This window comes from Oryzias latipes, chromosome 1, assembly GCF_002234675.1.
Source record: "Oryzias latipes chromosome 1, ASM223467v1".
Classification (NCBI taxonomy): Eukaryota; Metazoa; Chordata; class Actinopteri; order Beloniformes; family Adrianichthyidae; genus Oryzias; species Oryzias latipes.
This window is the reverse complement of record NC_019859.2, coordinates 36023641-36044290: the sequence shown is the minus strand read 5'-3', so window position 1 is coordinate 36044290 and position 20650 is coordinate 36023641. Positions and strand designations below refer to the sequence as shown.

Sequence of the window (20650 nt, the reverse complement as noted above, 5' to 3'; positions counted from 1 at the left end):
AAATGACCGCAAAGCACAACTTACTGATTAAATATAATAATTGAATTTATTTGTTCTCTTTTCTTCCCATAATGACAGGTGAGGCTGTGCCTCACCTGCCTCTCCTGACTGCACGTCACTGCTGTGAGCTTCTCCCACTGACGCCACGGTGAGAAACCAAGCTTGCTTGAATGTTTATGTCACTCTTCTTCCAAAGAGCATAATGCTGTTGTGCAGCATTAAGAATAGAATCAAAAAAAGAAATAACGTGTTTGTTCTATTTTATTTTATTAAAGTGATGCATCGTGCCTGACCAGGTTGGGGTCACAGTCAAAGCAATCACAAAATACTAACAAATGAGATCAGATCCAAGCACAAAAAAATGACTGCATGTGACAGAAACGCCGACTATGTTGTGTTAAAATTACAAACCATTCAAAAGGCTTCACTTTTATAAAGCCAGTTGCACTCGAATAAGAAACAATAAGTTAAATATAAAGAGAACTGGTACAGTGTAATTACAACAGACTGACACAAAACGTCTTCTAATGTATAGAATAAGGCTGGGGCTAAAAAAAACAATGAACATTGACTGTCCAAGTTTGAAAATGTCACATTAATTCATCAAATCCATGAATCCATGTTCTTTTGAAGCCATTTTTTGTATTTTATGAGTCAAAAGAAGGCCAGGCTGTTTGTTTTTAACCCAAGAATTGATCATTTCCAGCTTTTCTGTTTTCCAAAGTGCCTTCTGACTGAAGCCTGCCAGCAAGTGTTTATGTGTACTCATCATATTCATTTTACTGGATCACATCTCTTTCTTCAGCCCTCTCTCTCCAGAGACAGCCCTGACATCAGAACCACATCCAGACAAATCCCCCCTCCCGTTTAGCCTCCTGCAGAGCATTACTGCCTTCTCCAGCGATTCTTGGGTCTCTCTTCGCACTCGGGACCCTGGCATGTACCAGGGAGCGGGGGCGGAGGCGCTGGGGACGCCTTGGCAGGAGCAGGAGGGTCTGAGTTTTTGCCGACACCACTGAGCAGAGATGGAAGCTCGTGTGAGATGGCTCTCTCTATCTTCTCGAGCAGACAGCCGCCAGACCAGCCGCAGAGTTGGGACAGCTGCTTGAAGTGAGAGACTGGGTTCACGCCGAAAAAGTCCTGGTAGGCCTCCTTGTCCGGGAGGTCAAATTTACTGACGTTGGTCTTGGCCAGGATGGACTTGAAGATGTAATACTTGTCTGGGTCGTTGACAATGTCCTGGAAAACCTCATGTGGGTCACCGAACCAGCCCAGCTTCTCATGGTAGGTCTGGAGGTAACGGTCCACCAGCAGGGCGTGGATTCGGACTCGAATGGCGTGCTGACGGATGAAGGCGATTTTGTTCTCTATTTGATTTTCAATCACCTGCAAAAGTAGAAGGCAAAAAATACATAAACACAAAAGCTAAAGCTAATAGTCCCACGTTCATGAGAAGTTTCAACACGTTTGACCTGGTTGAGGTCCTCCAACAGGGAGATCTCCTCCTTCATAAAGAGATCTCTGCTGGTGTCCACAGCATAATCGAAGGGCCAGAAGGAGCTGACGTACACGCGAGGAGGCTCGGTCACATTAATGAGTGGCGCCATGCTCCAAAACAAAGCCCCGTACACCCGCATCAGGTCCTGTGTGGACAGACTGTCGGCCTTGTTCAGGATGAGACGGATCTGGGATTCGCGGCCCTTCATCTGCCTGAAGAGCATCTCCAGTTCCCCCCCCACATCAAGCTTGGTGGGATCGAACACCAGGAAGATCAAGTCGGCTCGGTCGATGAACCACTGGCACACCTCGTTGTATGGATACCCTACGGAGGAAAGGTAAAGCCAAGGCTGAAATCCCTTTTAGGGTCTGTCCTGATCATCAACTGTAAATGATGACTAGACTGAGAGGCCCCTCCCCTTGGCGTTCCAAACAGGAAGTCGGTCCAAAATCCCTTAGACTTCTACAGAGAAATAAACAGCTGTTACTCAGTCATTCTGTTGGTCAGAAGAACCATTTTTAAACATCTTCTTGGTAATCACCATTTTTTCTACAAGTTATAAACGGACCAATCAGAGGCCTCAATAAAAGAAGGTGGAGCCTGCTGGCCCCCCATCTCCAACGTTCAAAACATTTGTTTGACAGATTTCATGTGGCCGGCTTTTAAGTTGTAGGGGTGTGGCCTTCAGACAAGCTCACTCCTGATTGGAGAGAGTGGTTGCCGTAGAAACAAGGGCTAAATCTGAATAGCGTCCCTGGCCCTTCTTGCTGCTCCTTATTGGTCCTCTTTTAGAGGGATTTGGAGCTTTAGTGGTGTCTAAAAGTGTTTGCTTTAGGGGACTAAAGGCTGGGTATCCTTCCACTGCTACGGTGATCGCCGGCACATTTCTTCACATGGGCGTGCTCTGAAGCACGGAAGTTTACATTTGAAGTTTTATCTTTCAAAATTATAAAGCCGATGTTGCTAGCAGATATGCCCTAACGTAGACGACTGGCGACTGTTGATGACATCATTTTCCCTATCCCTCCACTTGGAGGGATAAATGTGGGGGTAGAGAAGCTGGAGGGGTAGGGAAGTAATTTGGCATCAGCCAATGACAGGACTTGGACCAATCCCTGCTCACTGGCGACGTCTGGCTCCAACATGGCAGCATGAAAAAGATGCAAACTGAACTGACTTCCTTTGTTTGGAGCTGGAAGTAAACCACTTTCTATGGGTGACATCACACACTCAGTCCAGTTATCACATACGGTCATAATACCGCACACAAGGCTCAGAATTGGACATCCAATAATAATTGCTGTTTCTTCTCGTTAATGGCTTCAAATGTTTGCACTAGTGCCGGCAGACATAAACAGAAAAGTCGTTTCTTAGTGATTCAGACTTTCCATTAATAGCTGACCTGTTGGGCCTGCTCTTTCTGATGTGTGTGTTTGTGTGTGCATGTGTTTACAATGGCACTAATGTCTGTGCGTGTCATCAGTAGACACTGATGTCCTCAGGTGAAGCTAAGAGGCTATTACAAATGGATTTAGAGCATTTTAGCTATGAATGTTCAAAGCTTAAAGCGCTCAGTTGTGTTGATCAGTCGGTGATTTTATGTACACAACACAGTTAACCAGATGGAGCTGTTCTGCCTATTATAAGGAGTTTTCAAGTGTTCTTGAAAAGTGTCAATCTGGTTTTAGGACAAATCACTGTACTGAGACGGCCCTTTTAAAAATTTTAAATGATCTCAGACATAATTATGACTCGCAGAAACTTTCTGTTCTGGTGCTGCTGGATCTGAGTGCCGCCTTTGATACAGTGGATCACCAGATTTTAATTGACAGACTTAGGAGTCGGGTCGGCCTCTCAGGAACTGCTCTTAACTGGTTTCGCTCCTATCTCACAGATAGACACTTTTTTGTAAGTATGGATACTCGTTCCTCAGGGGTCCATGAAATAAGTTGTGGGGTTCCCCAGGGTTCAATCTTGGGTCCAATACTTTTTAACTTGTATATGTTGCCTCTTGGGGATGTCATCAGGAGACACGGCGTTGACTTTCACAGCTATGCTGATGATACACAGCTTTACATCGCCGTGTCTCCTGATGACCTTGAACCTGTCAGCACTCTTTTAAACTGCATTTTAGATATAAAGCTGTGGATGGCAGAAAACTTCTTGCAGCTCAACCAGGACAAAACTGAAGTTTTAATCATTGGTCCTGAAGACAAGAGAGAGATGATTTTACCCAAACTTAGGAATTTTAAATCTTCTCAGTGTGTGAGAAACCTGGGCGTTCTTTTTGACTCTGGGCTGAATTTTACTCCTCACATCAGAAACATTGTGAAAATAGGATTTTACCATCTCAAAAACATTGCCAGAGTCCGCCCGTTCCTCTCTCTTGCCAGCACAGAGGTACTAATGCATGCTTTTATTTTTAGTCGTTTAGATTACTGTAATGCCCTGCTCTCTGGTTTACCCAAAAAGTCGATCTCAAATCTACAACTTCTACAGAAATCAGCGGCACGAGTTCTGACGAGGACCAGAGGGCGGGAACACATTACACCGGTTTTAAAATCGCTGCATTGGCTCCCTGTGCGTTTCAGGATTGATTTTAAAGTTCTTTTAATGGTTTAAAAATGATTTTATGGTCTTGGGCCCTCTTATTTAAATGATATTATTTTAAAATACGAACCCTCGCGGACCCTGAGGTCCTCTGGCACTGGCCTCTTAGTTGTCCCTAAGGTAAGGACCAAGACACATGGTGAGGCTTCATTCTGCCATTATGGTCCTCGCCTGTGGAACGGCCTGCCGGAGAACCTCAGGGCCGCAGAGACTGTAGAGGTTTTTAAGAAGAGGCTCAAGACCCACCTTTTTAGTCTGGCTTTTATATGACTTTGATCATTCCTTATGTCTTTTATTATTCATCTATTTATTAATTGAGGTATTTATTTACATATTTAATTATTTATTTTCTTGTAAGGACTATTATTATCTTTGTTTCTAATATGCAATTCTTTTTATTGTTATTTTACCAATGATTCTTAGGTTATGTTTTAATCACTGACGTTTTTATTTTTTAATTTTTTAATTACTAACATTCTTATATCTTATTTTATTTTTTATCTTTTTCTATTTTTATTGTTGTTATTCTATGAATCTAGCCACAGGGGTTGCAAGCCAGTTGCCTCTGTGCCGGTCCCAAGCCCGGATAAATAGAGAGGGTTGCGTCAGGAAGGGCATCCGGCGTAAAAATTGCCAAAATAACTATGCGAATCATCCACACCACTTTAGACATACCGGATCGGTCGAGGCCCGGGTTAACAACGACCGCCACCGATGCTGTTAACCTACAGGGTGTCGGTGGAAATTTGACTACTGTTGGTCGAAGAAAGAGAGGAGGCAGAAGGGTCCGTGGCCAGAGAGAGAAGGGAAAAGGCAGGAACATAGGTTTGAGAATAGGGACTCTTAACGTTGGCACAATGACAGGGAAAGGCAGAGAGCTGGCAGACATGATGGAGAGAAGGAAGGTAGATGTACTGTGTGTGCAGGAGACAAGGTGGAAGGGCAGCAAGGCACGTAGTATTGGAGGAGGATACAAACTGTTCTATCATGGTGTTGATAGGAAGAGAAACGGGGTAGGAGTGATTCTGAAGGGGGAGTTTGTAAACAGGGTTCTAGAGGTGAAAAGAGTCTCAGACAGGATGATGAGCCTAAAGTTGGAAATTGAAGGGGTGATGGTGAATGTAGTCAGTGGGTATGCGCCACAGGTTGGCTGTGAGTTAGAAGTGAAGGAGAGATTCTGGAGTGAGTTGGATGAGGTCATAGAGAGTTTTCCCAGAGGAGAGAGAGTTGTTATTGGAGCAGACTTTAATGGGCATGTTGGTGAGGGCAACAGAGGTGATGAGGAGGTGATGGGCAGGTTTGGTGTGAAGGAAAGGAATCTGGAAGGACAGATGGTGGTGGACTTTGCGAAGAGGATGGAAATGGCTGTAGTCAACACTTACTTCCAGAAGAGAGAGGAACATAGAGTGACATACAGAAGTGGAGGTAGGAGTACTCAGGTGGACTACATCCTATGCAGACGAGGTCATTTGAGAGAGGTTAATGACTGCAAAGTGGTAGTAGGAGAGAGTGTAGCCAGACAGCACCGCATGGTGGTGTGTAAGATGACTCTGGAGGTCAGGAAGAAGAAGAGAGGGAAAACAGAAAAGAAGACCAAGTGGTGGAAGCTACAGAATGAAGAAACTTGTGAGGAATTTAGGCAGAAGTTGAGACAGGTCCTGGGTGGTCAGGATGAGCTTCCAGATGACTGGGAAACTACAGCAGAGATTATCAGGGAAACAGGTAGGAAGGTGCTTGGTGTGTCATCTGGAAAGAGGAAAGACGGTAAAGAGACTTGGTGGTGGAATGAGGAAGTACAGGAATGCGTCCAGAGGAAGAGGTTGGCTAAAAAGAAGTGGGATGTAGAAAGGACTGAGGAAGGTAGACAGGAGTACAAGGAAGCGCAGCGTAGAGTGAAGAGAGAGGTGGCAAAGGCCAAACAGAAGGCTTATGATGAGCTATATGACAGGTTAGACACAAAGGAAGGAGAGAAGGACTTGTACAGACTAGCCAGACAGAGAGACAGAGATGGGAAGGACGTGCAACAGATAAGGGTGATTAAGGACAGAGATGGAAAGGTGCTAACAACCCAAGAGAGTGTACAGAAAAGATGGATGGAGTATTTTGAGGAGCTGATGAACGTGGAAAATGACAGGGAAAGAAGGGAGGAAGATGTGGTTGTTGTGGAGCAGGAAGTAGCAGAGATTGGAAAGGATGAGGTTAGGAAGGCTCTGAAAAGGATGAAGAGCGGAAAGGCCGTTGGTCCTGATGACGTACCTGTGGAGGTATGGAAGTGCTTAGGAGAGACAGCAGTGGAATTTCTAACGAGGTTGTTCAATAGGATTTTAGAGAGTGAGAAGATGCCCGAGGAATGGAGGAGAAGCGTTCTGGTCCCGATCTTTAAGAACAAGGGTGACACGCAGAACTGCAGCAACTATAGAGGAATAAAGTTGATGAGCCACACAATGAAGCTGTGGGAAAGAGTAGTGGAAGCCAGGCTTAGGAAGAAGGTGGAGATTTGTGAGCAGCAGTATGGTTTCATGCCCCGTAAGAGCACCACTGATGCCATTTTTGCTTTGAGAATGTTGATGGAAAAGTACAGAGATGGTCAGAAGGAGCTGCATTGTGTGTTCGTAGATTTAGAGAAGGCGTATGACAGGGTGCCGAGGGAGGAGCTGTGGTACTGTATGAGATTGTCTGGAGTGGCAGAGAAGTATGTCAGAGTAGTTCAGGACATGTATGAGAGAAGTATGACGGTGGTGAGATGTGCTGTAGGTCAGACAGAGGAGTTCAAGGTGGAGGTGGGACTACACCAAGGATCAGCTTTGAGTCCTTTTTTGTTTGCTATGCTGATGGACAGGCTGACAGACGAGGTAAGACAGGAATCTCCCTGGACAATGGTGTTTGCAGATGACATGGTAATTTGCAGTGAGAGTAGAGAGCAGGTGGAGGAACAGCTAGAGAGGTGGAGGTTTGCTCTGGAAAGAAGAGGCATGAAGGTCAGTCGTAGTAAGACAGAATACATGTGTCTGAACGAGAGGGATCAAGGTAGAAGTGTTAGGTTACAGGGTGCTGAGGTGGAGAAGGTGCAGGAGTTTAAGTACTTGGGGTCAACAGTTCAGTGTGATGGGGAGTGTGGAAAAGAGGTGAAGAGGCGAGTGCAGGCAGGTTGGAGCGGGTGGAGGAAAGTGTCAGGAGTGTTGTGTGACAGAAGAGTGCCAGCAAGACTCAAAGGAAAGGTGTACAAGACAGTGGTGAGACCAGCTCTGCTCTATGGGTTAGAGACGGTAGCAGTGAGACAGAGACAAGAGGCTGAGATGGAGGTAGCGGAGATGAAGATGTTGAGGTTCTCTTTAGGAGTGACCAGGTTAGACAGGATAAGGAACGAGTACATCAGAGGGACGGCTCATGTTGCCTGTGTTAGGGACAAAGTCAGAGAAGCCAGACTGAGATGGTTTGGACATGTTCAGAGGAGGGATAGTGGATATATTGGTAGAAGGATGTTGGAGATGGAGCTGCCTGGCAGGAGGGCAAGAGGACGGCCAAAGAGGAGATACATGGATGTCTTAACAGAGGACATGAAGTTGGCTAATGTTAGGGTAGAAGATGTTCATGATAGAGTGAGGTGGAAAAGGATGATTCGCTGTGGCGACCCCTGATGGGAAAAGCCGAAAGAGAAAGAAGAATTGTTGTTATTCTATGATCATTTTTATTTTTTATTCTGATGTTTCTTACTCCAGTGTTTCCTCTGGGGGATCCATCGTTCTTGGGCACCACCAGCTTGACCTGTAGGGCGTTCCGTTGCTGCAGTGCCCGTTCTGGTTGGGCGGGCTGGGGTCCCACTCTGTGGTCTAATAGCCATGGATGGGGCCCTGGGCTGCCCTGTGTTGGGCGGGCGCTGCGGTAATGGCCCCTGTGGTCCGGCTGGGCCTTGGAATGAATGGATCCCCATGATATCGTTTCCTCGCAGCAGTACCAAGCCAGACCTTCTTCAACTGCAGTTCTTTTTCTGTTCACGGTTCTACTGGGGTAACTGGGTGGGTGGGGGTGGGGGCGGGGGGGGGTGAGGGAGGGGTACCTTCTTTGTGTGATTGTCCTTTGTTTTCTGTTTTTAATAACTTTCACTTTTTATGACTGTTTTATCTGTTTTTATGTTAAGCGCTTTGTGTTTTTAACCAAAATGAAAGGCGCTATATAAATAAATAAAGTTTGAGTTTGAGTTTGAGTAGATCATGTATAACCTACTGCTCGTCTGGATGCCTGATGCTAAAACAGCATCTTTAGGTCATCTGATGCTCTGGTTTCATTGTCACCTCTTTCTTGCTGCTTGCGGTTTTCGATGATGCCTGGCGTGTCGACGAACGTGACCCTCTCCAGCAGCTTGTGGGACATCTCGATCCCCACGAATCGCTCCAGAAAACCCTGGCCGAATTTCTCCAGGGGAGAGAAAGAGCGGGAGCTGTCTGCTGCCATCACGATGCCCTCTATGGTTCGAAACTTGTCCCCGTGCATTATGACGGTGTACTCGGATGTGGTGGGCTCGGCGCCTGGTGCAGGGATGGAAAGAGGAGGCCTTCAGTGGATTGGCTTTGGCACATTTTTAGATGTTTTAATGGAGTGTCTGACGGACCTGTGTAGAGCTCCTGGCTTGTGCCGTGGAGACCCAGCAGGTAGTTGATCATGGAGGACTTGCCGACACTCCAGGGTCCCAAGAACAAAACCATGGGCTTGGATGTAATCTCACCATCTGAGGGTTTTTTAAATTTAAAGAAAGAAAAAAAGCATGATGTTGAGCTGCATCTTTCTTTATACCACGTGTCAGACTCGGGCCCACGGGCTAAATTTGGCCCAGAGAGATCATATCAAATGTGCATTAGAGCTGGCCTGCGGTATATACTGTACCACTCATACTACAAATCCCACAATGCTTTGCTAGTACGTTGGCGCGCAGTCGAAACCAGCAAGCGCTCCTTTTTTCTGTAGACAGTCACTGACAGCCATCCTCCAGTCACACCGGACAAATTCATTTCAGCTCCACAAAGGGAAAGATGGACAACAGGAGCTTTGAGGACAGGCGGGAGGCAGATGATCTGTTCACCAATGTAAAGACAGACCTGTTTGTCTTGTGGGCGGAGCTAACATAAGAATGTAACATAACTAGACACTATATGAAAAGGTTAAACATTACATATCAGTTGCTGTTAGTTTTTGCATAAAAACTGAGTTTGGCCCGTGGCTTTACCTCACTGCTTCATTCTGGCCCCCTGTGAGTTTGGGTTTGGCCCCCCCTGCTTTAAACAGAAAGAGTGAACAGACTTTTGAATGTTCTGGAGGGAATCATGAACTTTCATTTTCTCCTTCCTGTCAGTGGCTTCACGTTTCTGCAGTTTTATGTCCGCTCCATAGTTCTGAATTAGGGCTTTTTGTGGTGTTTTTCTTTGTCAGAGTTCTAGTTAAATAAATTGTAATATAAAATACTAAACAACAATGTTATATCATTGAATTGAGTATATCAGCCACTCATTGGGAAGGGTTCTGCCGGGCTATAGGTAGCTCTGCAAAGGCCCCGGATGTATTTATGTGTGAATTATTGGTCATGGATTTCTTCTTAAAAGGTTGACTCACCTGTGACTTCATGCTGCCTGAGCTCATTGTACTTGAAAGCATCTTCCATTGGTTTGATGGCCTTGTGGTAAATGTTCAGCAGCTTCTTTATAGCACCTGTTCAAAGAAAAGCCGAAGGACAAACTGAGCTGAAAGAAACGGTTTCTTCTCATTTCCACAAATGAGAAAGAGGAAAGACGCTGCCTCTTTTTTCAACACAGTTAATCCCTCTTACAGTTTTCTGAATGGAACTGATGACTAAAGGTACGACAGGAAATTCTCTGAATCAGCAAGACATACATGTTTACGTCGTTAAAGCTTTGACCATTGACTGTATGTGAGAACTGGAGTGAGTTGGAGCGACGTCGTCCATGGAAAATGCTTTACTTCTGGCTCCAACCAAATGAAGTCAACTCTGTCGCCAATGTTTCCTTATAAAGACACCGCCATGTTGGAGCCAGGAATCATCAGCCAGCTGTGATAGGTCCAAATTGGTCTTAGTCAGCGTTTCTACGGCAACCACTCTCACCAAACAGGAGGGAGCTTGTTGGAAGGCCACACCCCCCTACCACTTCAAAGGAGTCTAAACTAAATCTGTCAAAGGTTTTGAATGTTGGTGATGGATGCCAGCAGGTTTCTCCTACTTGCATTGATGCATGTGATTGGTCAGTTTACGACTAAAGTAACTTGAACTACAGAAAAAATATCATGAACAGAAAGATTTTAAATAAAAGGTATCAGATCCACGGTTCTCCTGACCAATAGAATGACAGAGTAACAGCTGTTTATTCCTCTATAGACGTCTGTGGCTGTGTCCGAATTCCCGCCCAAACCCCTCACTACTAAAAAACCGATATAGTGCGGCTCTATGTAGTGCCCTGGATTTTAAAAGCAACTCAGACGCCACGCTCACTTTTTTTAAATTTAAACGTCAGATATGCCGTCTGATATGACGTCATCGATTTCACAAAGTTAAAATCTCATTAACATGAGCGTTTTGAGGCAATCTTTTATGAATCCACTGTCTTCTGAAGATAAAAAACGTTGATATTTTATTAAAGAATACATGTAAACACATTTTTTTGGCAAAAATTGTTCCGATGCAATGCATTGTGGTCTATTTTTGCAGATCTAGTGAGCATCGATGCACACTGGTTTTTCCCAGAGACTTCTGGGAAATTTCTAGGGCTTTGGATTTTGGAATTGTAAATTCAAACAGCACTAGAAAATGGAAAACGCACTATATAGGGAAGGAATTCGAACACAACCTATGAGATCTCGGCTTCTTGGAACCAGCTGTATACTTCAGTTTGGAACGCCAGGGGAGCGGAGTCACTCAGTCCAGTTCTCAGATACAATCCATGGCTATCACACAGACAAGCAGTTATGAAACATGGATATCATGAAACAATTTTCAGAGACAAACAGCTTCAGATGTCCTGTGGTTTACATGCAAACACATCTGGTTTTCCTTCCCGCTGTCCAATCAGCTGTAAACATTCAGATTCATTTCCTCCTCCTCAACACACGACTGCTGGAAAAAGGGACCTGACCGAAGACCTGGGTTTGCACGAGCAGAGTTCATGGTTCCTTACCAGACACCTCTGTTGAGGGTTCTGTTGCCACCTCCAGCATGTTTTCAATGTGGGATCGATCCCTGAGGGCGGAGCCTGAAGCGTCACCTGTGTTTTGACAGTGAATGAACATTGTCACTCCACGGTTAGCCTGCTTTTTTAAACATATTTCTCAAGCACCTGCCTGTCTTTTTAACTGCAGTGAAGCTGTGTTCTTTAGGTAAACAATGACCACGACAGAAGGAAACGTCATCTGCTGTGAGCGGACACATGGACGTGTTCTGGTCCAACGGCTGTTTATTTCCTCACTGCTGCTAATTTAGTATGTGTGTATTTTTGCTCTGCAGCTTGTTTGGATTTCTGTTTTTAGCTGCTGACAGTATCCTATTCGGAGAGTTCATCTACGCAAAGTGAAAGAAGTTTGATGTTTTCTGTTGTTCTGACCAATGAAGAACCCAAAAATATTTGGCCAACACTAAAAGATGGTGTTTAAACCCTACAAATGTGTTCACAAATGTGAAAAAACGGTTTACCCTCCATGTTGTCCTGATGCGTTGGGTAAATATTTGTGTTTGCTAATTATGGATCAGATTATTTCCTGCATAGCTGCCAAGCTGCAGGTTGTAGAGAAATACAGAATAATGGAAATAGAAAGGACTTAGCCAGATCAGTTAAAGGCGTACAACAAATCTTTCATGTAAATAAAAACGACCAAAATGTTGGTGTAAATATTTCTACCAAAGATAGCTTTGAATTCACTTGAGACAGAAGAATCCCCGTTTTTATTTTGGAGATCCGCTCTAATGAAAATGCAGTTTTTCTCACAGTAAAGTATTGACTCACAGTAAATACAGAAAATGAAGATGAAAATAGTTTCTTTATTCAAATTATTGTGTTTCAGGAGCAGCTGAGAGAATGCTGGTGGAAAAAACCCTGCAGGTGTGACATATCTGCTGCAGTGGGCGGGGCCACCTGCTCCCCGCCCCGCCCCTTTCCGATCATCCACTATCAGACCAATAGAGCCATGAACGTCTTTGTTTTCCTGGTCTGAGCTGGAATCTGGATCTAAACTGAACGGATGGATGGATCTGATACAGCTGCTGTTTTTGTTGCACCGCTAATGTTAGCTTGTGAGGGGCTGTAAGCTAGCAGGAGAGAGAGTGTAGAGAAAGGGATGATGGGAAATGAGCAAGAGGACCTGGTGACCAGACTTCGTAGCCAGAACCAGACGTCCGGGCCCGGAAGTTCACCTCTCGTCTCTCCCTTCCCCATTTCGGTCAAAAAATAATCCTTTTTTCTTTTTATTGGTCCAGAAAAACAAATTTAGCTGGTGACCTTAACAGTTTTTTTCTTCGTTTTAAGCTCTAAAACTTTAACACGGAGATGTCTCTGTCAAAGCCTGCTGTGCTCTGACCGTAGCTCCTTGTGCGATCATCATGAATCAGCTGATCAGCAGAGAAAAGTGTCTTTTGACTGCCATGCAACAGTTTACTACATGAAGTGTTGCATACCGACGCCAAGCGCTTTTCTCCGTTAAGGAAGCCGCTGATTGACGCGGATTGTGTTGATGGTTGAATAGTTACGATTGTGGAAGACTGGAGCTACAGTTTTATAAATCTGAACACTTTTGTTTATACCCTTTCTGAAAGGAAGGATTTTTGTTTTTTTAAGCTCGTGTTGAACAGTGCTAACGTTTAGAAACCTTGAAGAATTCCCGTTTCAGGCTAAACACGTCAGGGCGCCATCTTGTCTGCTGCCAGGTTGGCCTAGAAAATGTCCGCCAGCAGCCCCCCCCCACATTTTAGAGGTGAATTTCTAATGAACTCCTGCCTTTCTGCAGAAACTATGTCAGAGAAAACAACACAGGATTTTGGATTTTGGCTAAAAAAGGAATCATGAAAATGAAAAAAGGACCACTGGGAACCAGATCAGAGGATGATCAGAGGGGGGTTTGGTTTGCTTTAACCTCTAAATCCCCAAATAATTGACTGTTCTTTGCATAAACTGTTCTGCAGTCACAGACTGATTGAAATAGAAAAACACGACTTTCACCATCTAATGAGTTCATCAGGATTTTCCCCGTTGTTCAGACGCTAAACTTTGACCAAAGCAGACAGAGGCATGTTCTCAGGTTAGCCACATGGAGGACAGACTCACAGGATCTTGATGCTTCTTATTCATGTCGTATTGTAGCTTGTAATACGTAACATTTCATGCATTGAGCTGTAAACACCTCGCTGTACCTTTGTGTGGAGATGGTGCAGGCCCCTCTTCAGCTGCCTCTTGCTTGGTCTGTACCGCAGGTCCAAGCGTCTCTGTCGGGGCGACGCCCTCCTCCGATTCTGGAAGTTCAGGCTCCAGCTGAAGAATGTGCTCTGGTTCCGTTTCAGGCTCGCTCTCTAAAACTTGTACTTGCTCTAGTGTGTCCGGCTCTATGTTTCCATCAGTCTCAGCTTGTGTTGCTTCTGGATTCTGCTCTGGATTGAAGTTTGTCTCTTCTGCTGTCTCCTCCTCTGATCCCATCCCTGTTTCCTCTTGTGGGTCTCCATCTTCTAACTCCTTCACAGCAACGTCATCCTGATCTGATTCTTGTTCTTCCTCTTCAACTTTTTGACTCTCACGTTCTTCATCTACCTCTAAAGGTTCCTGGACTTCTTCTACCTCACCTGTCTCAGGTGGTTTCACCTCCTCGTCAGCCTCTGCTAAGGTTTTCTCCTCCTCCTCCTCTTCCTCCGTCTTTTTGGCTTGTTGAGCTGCCTCAAATACCTCATGCTTCATATTGCCACCCTCCAGCAAATCCTCCTGCTCATCTGATGCCGCCTCTCCGTCCTCCTCCACCACCTCTTGGTGTTCTCCTTCAGCTGCAGTCACTTCTGCAGAAAGGTCATGTTCAGGGGCGGGTTCTCCGTCCTCTTCGTCGCCCCCAAAGGGGACAGCAGGCTCGTCTGTGGAGGCTAAGGAGGGTTTGCAGGGCTGGCACATCGGTCTCTCTGGTGCCGGGGTATCATTAGAGGAGGTCTGGCCGGCTGGCTTCTCCTCTGCATCACAGCTGCAGGAGAAGTGGTCTCCTTCTGGCTGCTGGAGATGCAGGCGCATCACAACCTCCTCATCGTGAACGGAGGACTCTGCCAGGAGAGGAGAAACATCCCAGCTTAACACAGAGCTGCTAAATACATCCAAGACCGAAAACGGAAAACGATAAATGCCATAAAAAATTAATTTGTGGTTATGCAGCTCCCAAAAGTGGGACCCTCATTTCTAAATGTTTGTGGTTTGTTTAATAATGTGGAGGATTTATTTTCTGAGATGCAGTTCTTTCTTTCCTCGTGTTTTATTTGGAGATTTCTGATCCCTTTTGTGCATTTCTTTAGTTGGCTAATGTCACAAAATGTGTTGATTTGTTGTCATGTTTGTTACACAATTTTCTGCTCTTTTTTTGTTTTTTGTGCTTTTATGTTGATAGACCAAAGGAACATCCCGACAAAAAACAAAAAAATGAATGCAGCACAAACAGTTACTAAAAAAGGAACAAGTATTTTATTTTTTGAGTGAATTATGCACAAATACAGAAAATAAATATTTTGAAATAAGATAAGTGATTCTCTTATAATTAAAGAAATTTTGATCAAATCCTGTATTTCAAAACTCAACACAAAGGTTTAACCTTTTGAAAGATTTTTGTCAAAATCTAAAACACCTTAGGAGGCATATTTAAGGGTTGTTGGTTGTTTTGAGCATGTTTTTAAAAAAATCACAATATTTCAATGTGCTTTAGTTGGTAAACATTGGCTGACATTGTCATTGTCTAAAATGTATAATTAGTTATAAATCTCAACATTTTCCCTAAAGTGTTTGAACCATAAAAAAATGTGTATGAATGCGTATCATACACTGACCAAAAATATAAACGCAACACTTTTGTTATTGCTCCCATTTTTTATGTTTTTTTATGTCTAAATCTGTGATAGTGAGCACTTCTCCTTTGCCAAGACAATCCATCCCACCTCGCAGGTGTGCCATTTCAAGATGCTGATTAGACAGCATGATTATTGCACAGGTGTGCCTTAGACTGGCCACAAGAAAAGGCCACTCTGAAATCTTCAGTTTTGTTTTATTGAGGGGGTCAGGGGACTCAGACCACCAGTCAGTATCTGGTGTGACCACCATTTGCCTCATGAAGTGCGACACATTTCCTTCGCATAGAGTTGATCAGGTTGTCTATTGTGGCCTGTGGAATGTTGGTCCACTCTTCTTCAATGGCTGTGCGAAGTTGCTGGATATTGGCAGGAACTGGAACACGCTGTCGTATACGCCGATCCAGAGCATCCCAAACATGCTCAATGGGTGACATGTCCGGTGAGTATGCTGGCCATGCAAGAACTGGGATGTTTTCAGCTTCCAAGAATTGTGTACAGATCTTTGCAACATGGGACCGTGCATTATCCTGCTGCAACATGAGGTGATTTTGTTGGATCTACGGCACAACAATGGGCCCCAGGATCTCTTCACGGTATCTCTGTGCATTCAAAATGCCATCAATGAAATCCTCCTGTGTTCTTCGCCCATAACATATGCCTGCCCATACCATAACCCCACCACCACCATGGGCTACTCGATCCACAACATTGACATCAGAAAACTGCTCATCCACACGACGCCACACACGCTGTCTGTCATCTGCCCTGAACAGTGTAAACCGGGATTCATCCGTGAAGAGAACACCTCTCCAACGTGCCAGACGCCATCGCATGTGAGCATTTGCCCACTCAAGTCGACTAGACGACGAACTGGAGTGAGGTAGAGACCTAGATGAGGACGACGAGCATGCAGATGAGCTTCCCTGAGATGGTTTCTGACAATTTGTGCAGAAATTCTGTGGTTATGCAAACCGATTGTTTCAGCAGCTGTCCGAGTGGCTGGTCTCAGACGATCTTGGAGGTGGACATGCTGGATGTGGAGGTCTTGGGCTGGTGTGGTTACACGTGGTCTGCGGTTGTGAGGCCGGTTGGATGTGCTGCCAAATTCTCGGAAACGCCTTTGGAGACGGCTTATGGTGGAGAAATGGACATTCAGTTCCCTAGCAACAGCTCTGGTGGACATTCCTGCTATGAGCATGACAGAACGAACTGGCCAAACGCCTGACCCAGCTGACCCGGAGGTAGTCCGCCACGCCATATCCCTACAAGGTAACCTCCTATGTCGTCAAGCTGATGCCCTGTCTCAGATGTCTTCGGCCCAACAGGACCTATTCCGCCGCCTCGACAGCATCACACAGACTTTCATAGAATTAACTGGTCAATCGGCTAATCCCACAGCCGCGGCCCAAGCTCCCGCTTCCGGCAACATCGCCGCTTCCGTTTCCGCCTATACCCCGGAAAATGTCCGTCTACACCCGGAACCATTCTACGGCGATGTTGAAACCTGTGGAGGGTTCCTACTACAGTGTCAACTCATTTTCCAGCAGGCTCCCAGGTACTACCATGCCGATCACAGCAGAATTTCGTTGATTGTTAACTCTCTTCGCAGCAAGGCGTTACAATGGGCCCAAGCCTTCCTGGCCGCTCATCCCATCACTCACCTCCCTTTCGACCGTTTCATAGGAGAATTCCGGCTTGTGTTCGACCAACCTCGAAAGCAGGAAGAAGCCGTCCGGCGGTTACTGAGTCTCAAACAAGGTAACTGCCCGGTAAGCGACCATCTTATTGACTTCCGTATTTTAGCGGTCGAAGCAGGTTGGCCAGATCCCTCATTAAAAGAAATTTTCTTATCAATCATTGAATGATCAGATCAAAGATCACCTATGTTCTCAGCCAGAGGCAGACAACTTTGAAGACCTCGTCACCGCTGCCCTAAGATCCGACGTCCGGCTGCGAGAACGTCTCGCGGAGCAAAAACGTAAGCCACCGCCTTCACCGGCTAATCCCGCTCCTCCTGTTTATGTGATTCAACCATCCAGTCGGGAGACACAAGCCAATGGTCATGAGGAACCCATGCAAATTGGTCATTCTAAGCTAACCCCCGAAGAAAGACTTAAACGTCGCAACGAGGGTCTATGTTTCTATTGTGGCCGGGCTGGACATATGGTCTCTCAATGCAGCGCTCGTTTAAACTCCCGAACCCCCCGTTAGATGACAGGCCACGGGGGGAAATTTCTGAACTCAGCCAAAGTTCCAAATTTTTATTTGTTCCTCTCAAGATCAGTCATAGAAATCAGGTTTTCGAACTCAAGGCCCTCATAGATTCTGAGGCTGAACACAGTCTTATAGATCAACGTCTCGTTCAGGATCTCTTGCCCCCTGTTGAAACTCTCGCCAATCCTGTTAAAGCTGCCAGCCTAGGGGTCAAACAACTCACTCGCATTACTAAGCGCACCAGCCCCGTTCTCCTTCTTACCTCTGGTAATCACCGGGAACACCATCAGTTCTTCACTACACAATGTCAGCAAACTCCCATAATCCTGGGGTTTTCATGGCTCCAAATTCATAACCCACGCATTGAATGGAGCTCACCCCACATCGCTAACTGGAGCACCTATTGTTTGGCTAACTGCCTACACTCTGCCATGCCTATCCCCAACGTTCCCGACTCAGTTCAGGATAAAGAAATTGACCGTACTAATGTACCGGCCTGTTATCACGACCTTCGTACTGTTTTTTGTAAAGCTAAACCCAGTGCCTTGCCGCCCCATCGACCTAATGATTGCTGTTGAACGGTGCTCCTCTCCCCAAAGGAAAATTATGTAATCTCTTGCGACCCGAAAAGGTCGTCATGGAAAACTGTATTCAAGAAGCCCTTTCTCAAGGTCATATCCGCCCTTCATCATCCCCTGTTGGCACCAGTTTTTTCTTTGTGGAAAAGAAAGATAAGGCTTTGCGGCCCTGCGTTGATTTCCGCGAGCTAAACAAAATTAAAGTCAAAGATAAATCGTCGCTGCTCCTTGCCCTTCTGCCGTGGTTTGGGGTGGGGGTCGGGGTTCTGGGGGGGAGGGGGGGCCCATTATTAGTACGGGTCGGGGGGGCTAGCGGGTCGGGGTCTCCGCTGAGGCAATCAGTGGTTGCCTCGGCCGGTTGGCCTCCTCGGTCCCGTCGAGGCCTGACCAGAGCTCTTCTAGGGCCGGCGTCTGGGGGTGGGGGCCTGGGCTTGCTCCGGGGGGGGGGCGACGCTTTCTGGCTCCTCTCTCTCTGTGTGGGGTGGGTGGTGCCGGGCCTGGGGTGTCGGCGCCTCCGGGGGTGGGCCCCTGGGCTGGGTGGCCCTGGCCCCTTTGCTGGGGGTGGGCTGGGGGACGGCTGTTTGACCACCGGGGGACAGTCTACCAGCTGTCCCCAACTTACCCCCTTCCTTATATAACCTCATATTAGGGTGAGGGGGTGGGGGGTCTAGCCTGCGATGCGCCTTGGGGGGGGGGCTACTTGGGAGTGGCCCCCCTCCTATGGTTGCCGTATGGAGTGGGCCCCCCCTCTTTCGGTTTTATTTTGCACCTTAGACATGTAGGGTCCTTGGTAGGGGGGGTGCTTGGACATCACTGCAAGCAAGCAGCAGATGTCCTCCTGGCACCCTACCCGCCAATTTTAACCGCACCTTAGACATTTAGGGCCCCTTGGTGTGGAGGGTGAGGGGACATCACTGTGAGTAATCAGGAGATGTCCCCTTAGTGCCCTACCCGCCAATTTTAACTGCTCCCAGTAGCGGTTCTAGGCACGGGCCGTCCGGGCGGTGGCCTGGGGCGGAAAACTGAAGGGGGGCGGCACCGGCGGCTCAGCCCTTGTAAAATATTATATGCACCACTATTGGTTTTATTTATGTCACAGTTTGTGAGTTTGTAACAGCCTGAAACCTGGCCTGGCCGCCGCCCTCGCCCCGCAGCTGTGCGCTCTCCTGTCTTTGAGAAGTAGACACAAATGTGTGTGAAGAAGAAGGGAGGGGGCGCGGGGGGAGCACGGAGCACCACCGCGTTTGCGCATGCGCAAAACCTGGCGGGCTCATCTTTCAGGGGAGGCGACGGTCGCGGGCTTGATGAAAAAAATAAAAGTAAAAACTGCGACTGCGCCGTCATGTAGCGAATCAGCGCCCCTGGCTATAGCTGCACGTGCTCCTGCTGGAAATGTGTGAAGAAGGGGGGGGGGGGGCTGCGGGGAATCAGTTCAATTGTGGGACGCTTCCAAATTAAGTGGCTAGGTGGGGACAAGGGCGGGGGTTTGAATCTACTTCATAAAACCTTTTTATAAGTCAGTCATAAGGTGACATTCTATAACCTACACTTTAATAAAGGTATAGAAAATATATTCTGCTTTTTTTGGGTTAATTTTGTGTTAAATGCCCAAATGAAAAAATGGCAACACAAAACAATGCTGTCACTAAGGTGACAGTTGGTTCAGTCGACGGACTTGATGCCTTCTTCGTGACGTGAGGACATTTATGCCAAACAAACGCCAAAAACATCTAAAATATGGAGAAAAAAAGGTCAAAGCCATCTGGTGCCCAATTTAGAAAGAAAAGAAAAGAAGAAGAGGAGAAAAGAGATAAAGAAAAGGGTAAGTCCTCACAGCTTGATGCATGTCTTTTCTAAATTCTAATGCTACCTGCCCTACAACAACGTTGCCGATGAAAACTTTATTTTGGTCGATGACCAACACTGAAGTAGGCCCAAATGTTGCAAATAGCGTCATTTTTTTTTTTTTTTTTTTTTTTAGATTTTATTCTTAAAAATTTGCTCTGCCTTAACTTGTAACATTAGTTATGATTCATGTGTCTGTCTGCTCTGCTGTAACACAAAGGTTTTGTTGGGTTTTGCTGTTGTATACTAGTTCATAATGTTAAAAAAGCTGTGATGGTTACACAGCATGCTGCTGCTGCCATAAGATGCTAATGGGGCAAATAATTTGAGATTGGTCTTAAATTTAATAATCGTTTGTGGCAGCCTAAACGTTTTCCCAATGTTTTTTTGACATTTAACTGGGGATTTAGGGGTTAATTTTGAGCCTGCATATGAAGTTTATTTTTTATTTGTTTTACAAATGTGGGATTATATTTTTAGCCAATAGAATTTCCATAAATCTGTAGGTAGTTTTAAAAATAAATATTTACCATTTACTGCAAATCTATGGGGACAAAACATAATTCAACAGGTCATAACTGAAAATTTTCCAATCAAAGGATTGAAGACGGAAAACATGAGCTAATTTTTCTTCTCTGAAGTAGAGATCGATACAGAACATGACAATTTAAATTTCCAATTCATAAATGTTTTTAAAATATTTATTTTATATTATTTATTTAATATTGATTTAATATTTCTTAGCTAACTGTATTTTTGCCATGCTTATGGTCTTTTATTTTTTGTGTTCTGATAACTGTTATAATGCTGTTCAGAATTCTGACATCTTTT

General features: G+C 45.6%; 1 protein-coding gene across 1 annotated transcript in view; it reads right to left on the bottom strand.

Moving 5' to 3' along the window:
* Positions 1 to 250: 250 nt before the first annotated feature.
* Positions 251 to 20650, bottom strand: part of LOC101162906 (sarcalumenin) — a 39155-nt gene continuing 18755 nt past the window's right edge. The window contains exons 2-8 of the mRNA XM_004066348.3: positions 13509 to 14390; positions 11287 to 11373; positions 9713 to 9808; positions 8718 to 8834; positions 8401 to 8634; positions 1473 to 1822; positions 251 to 1386 (exon numbers count right to left, since the gene is read on the bottom strand). Coding sequence (XP_004066396.2) covers positions 886 to 1386; positions 1473 to 1822; positions 8401 to 8634; positions 8718 to 8834; positions 9713 to 9808; positions 11287 to 11373; positions 13509 to 14390 — 2267 coding nt within the window. The 3' untranslated portion in view covers positions 251 to 885. The remainder of the gene's footprint in view (positions 1387 to 1472; positions 1823 to 8400; positions 8635 to 8717; positions 8835 to 9712; positions 9809 to 11286; positions 11374 to 13508; positions 14391 to 20650) is intronic.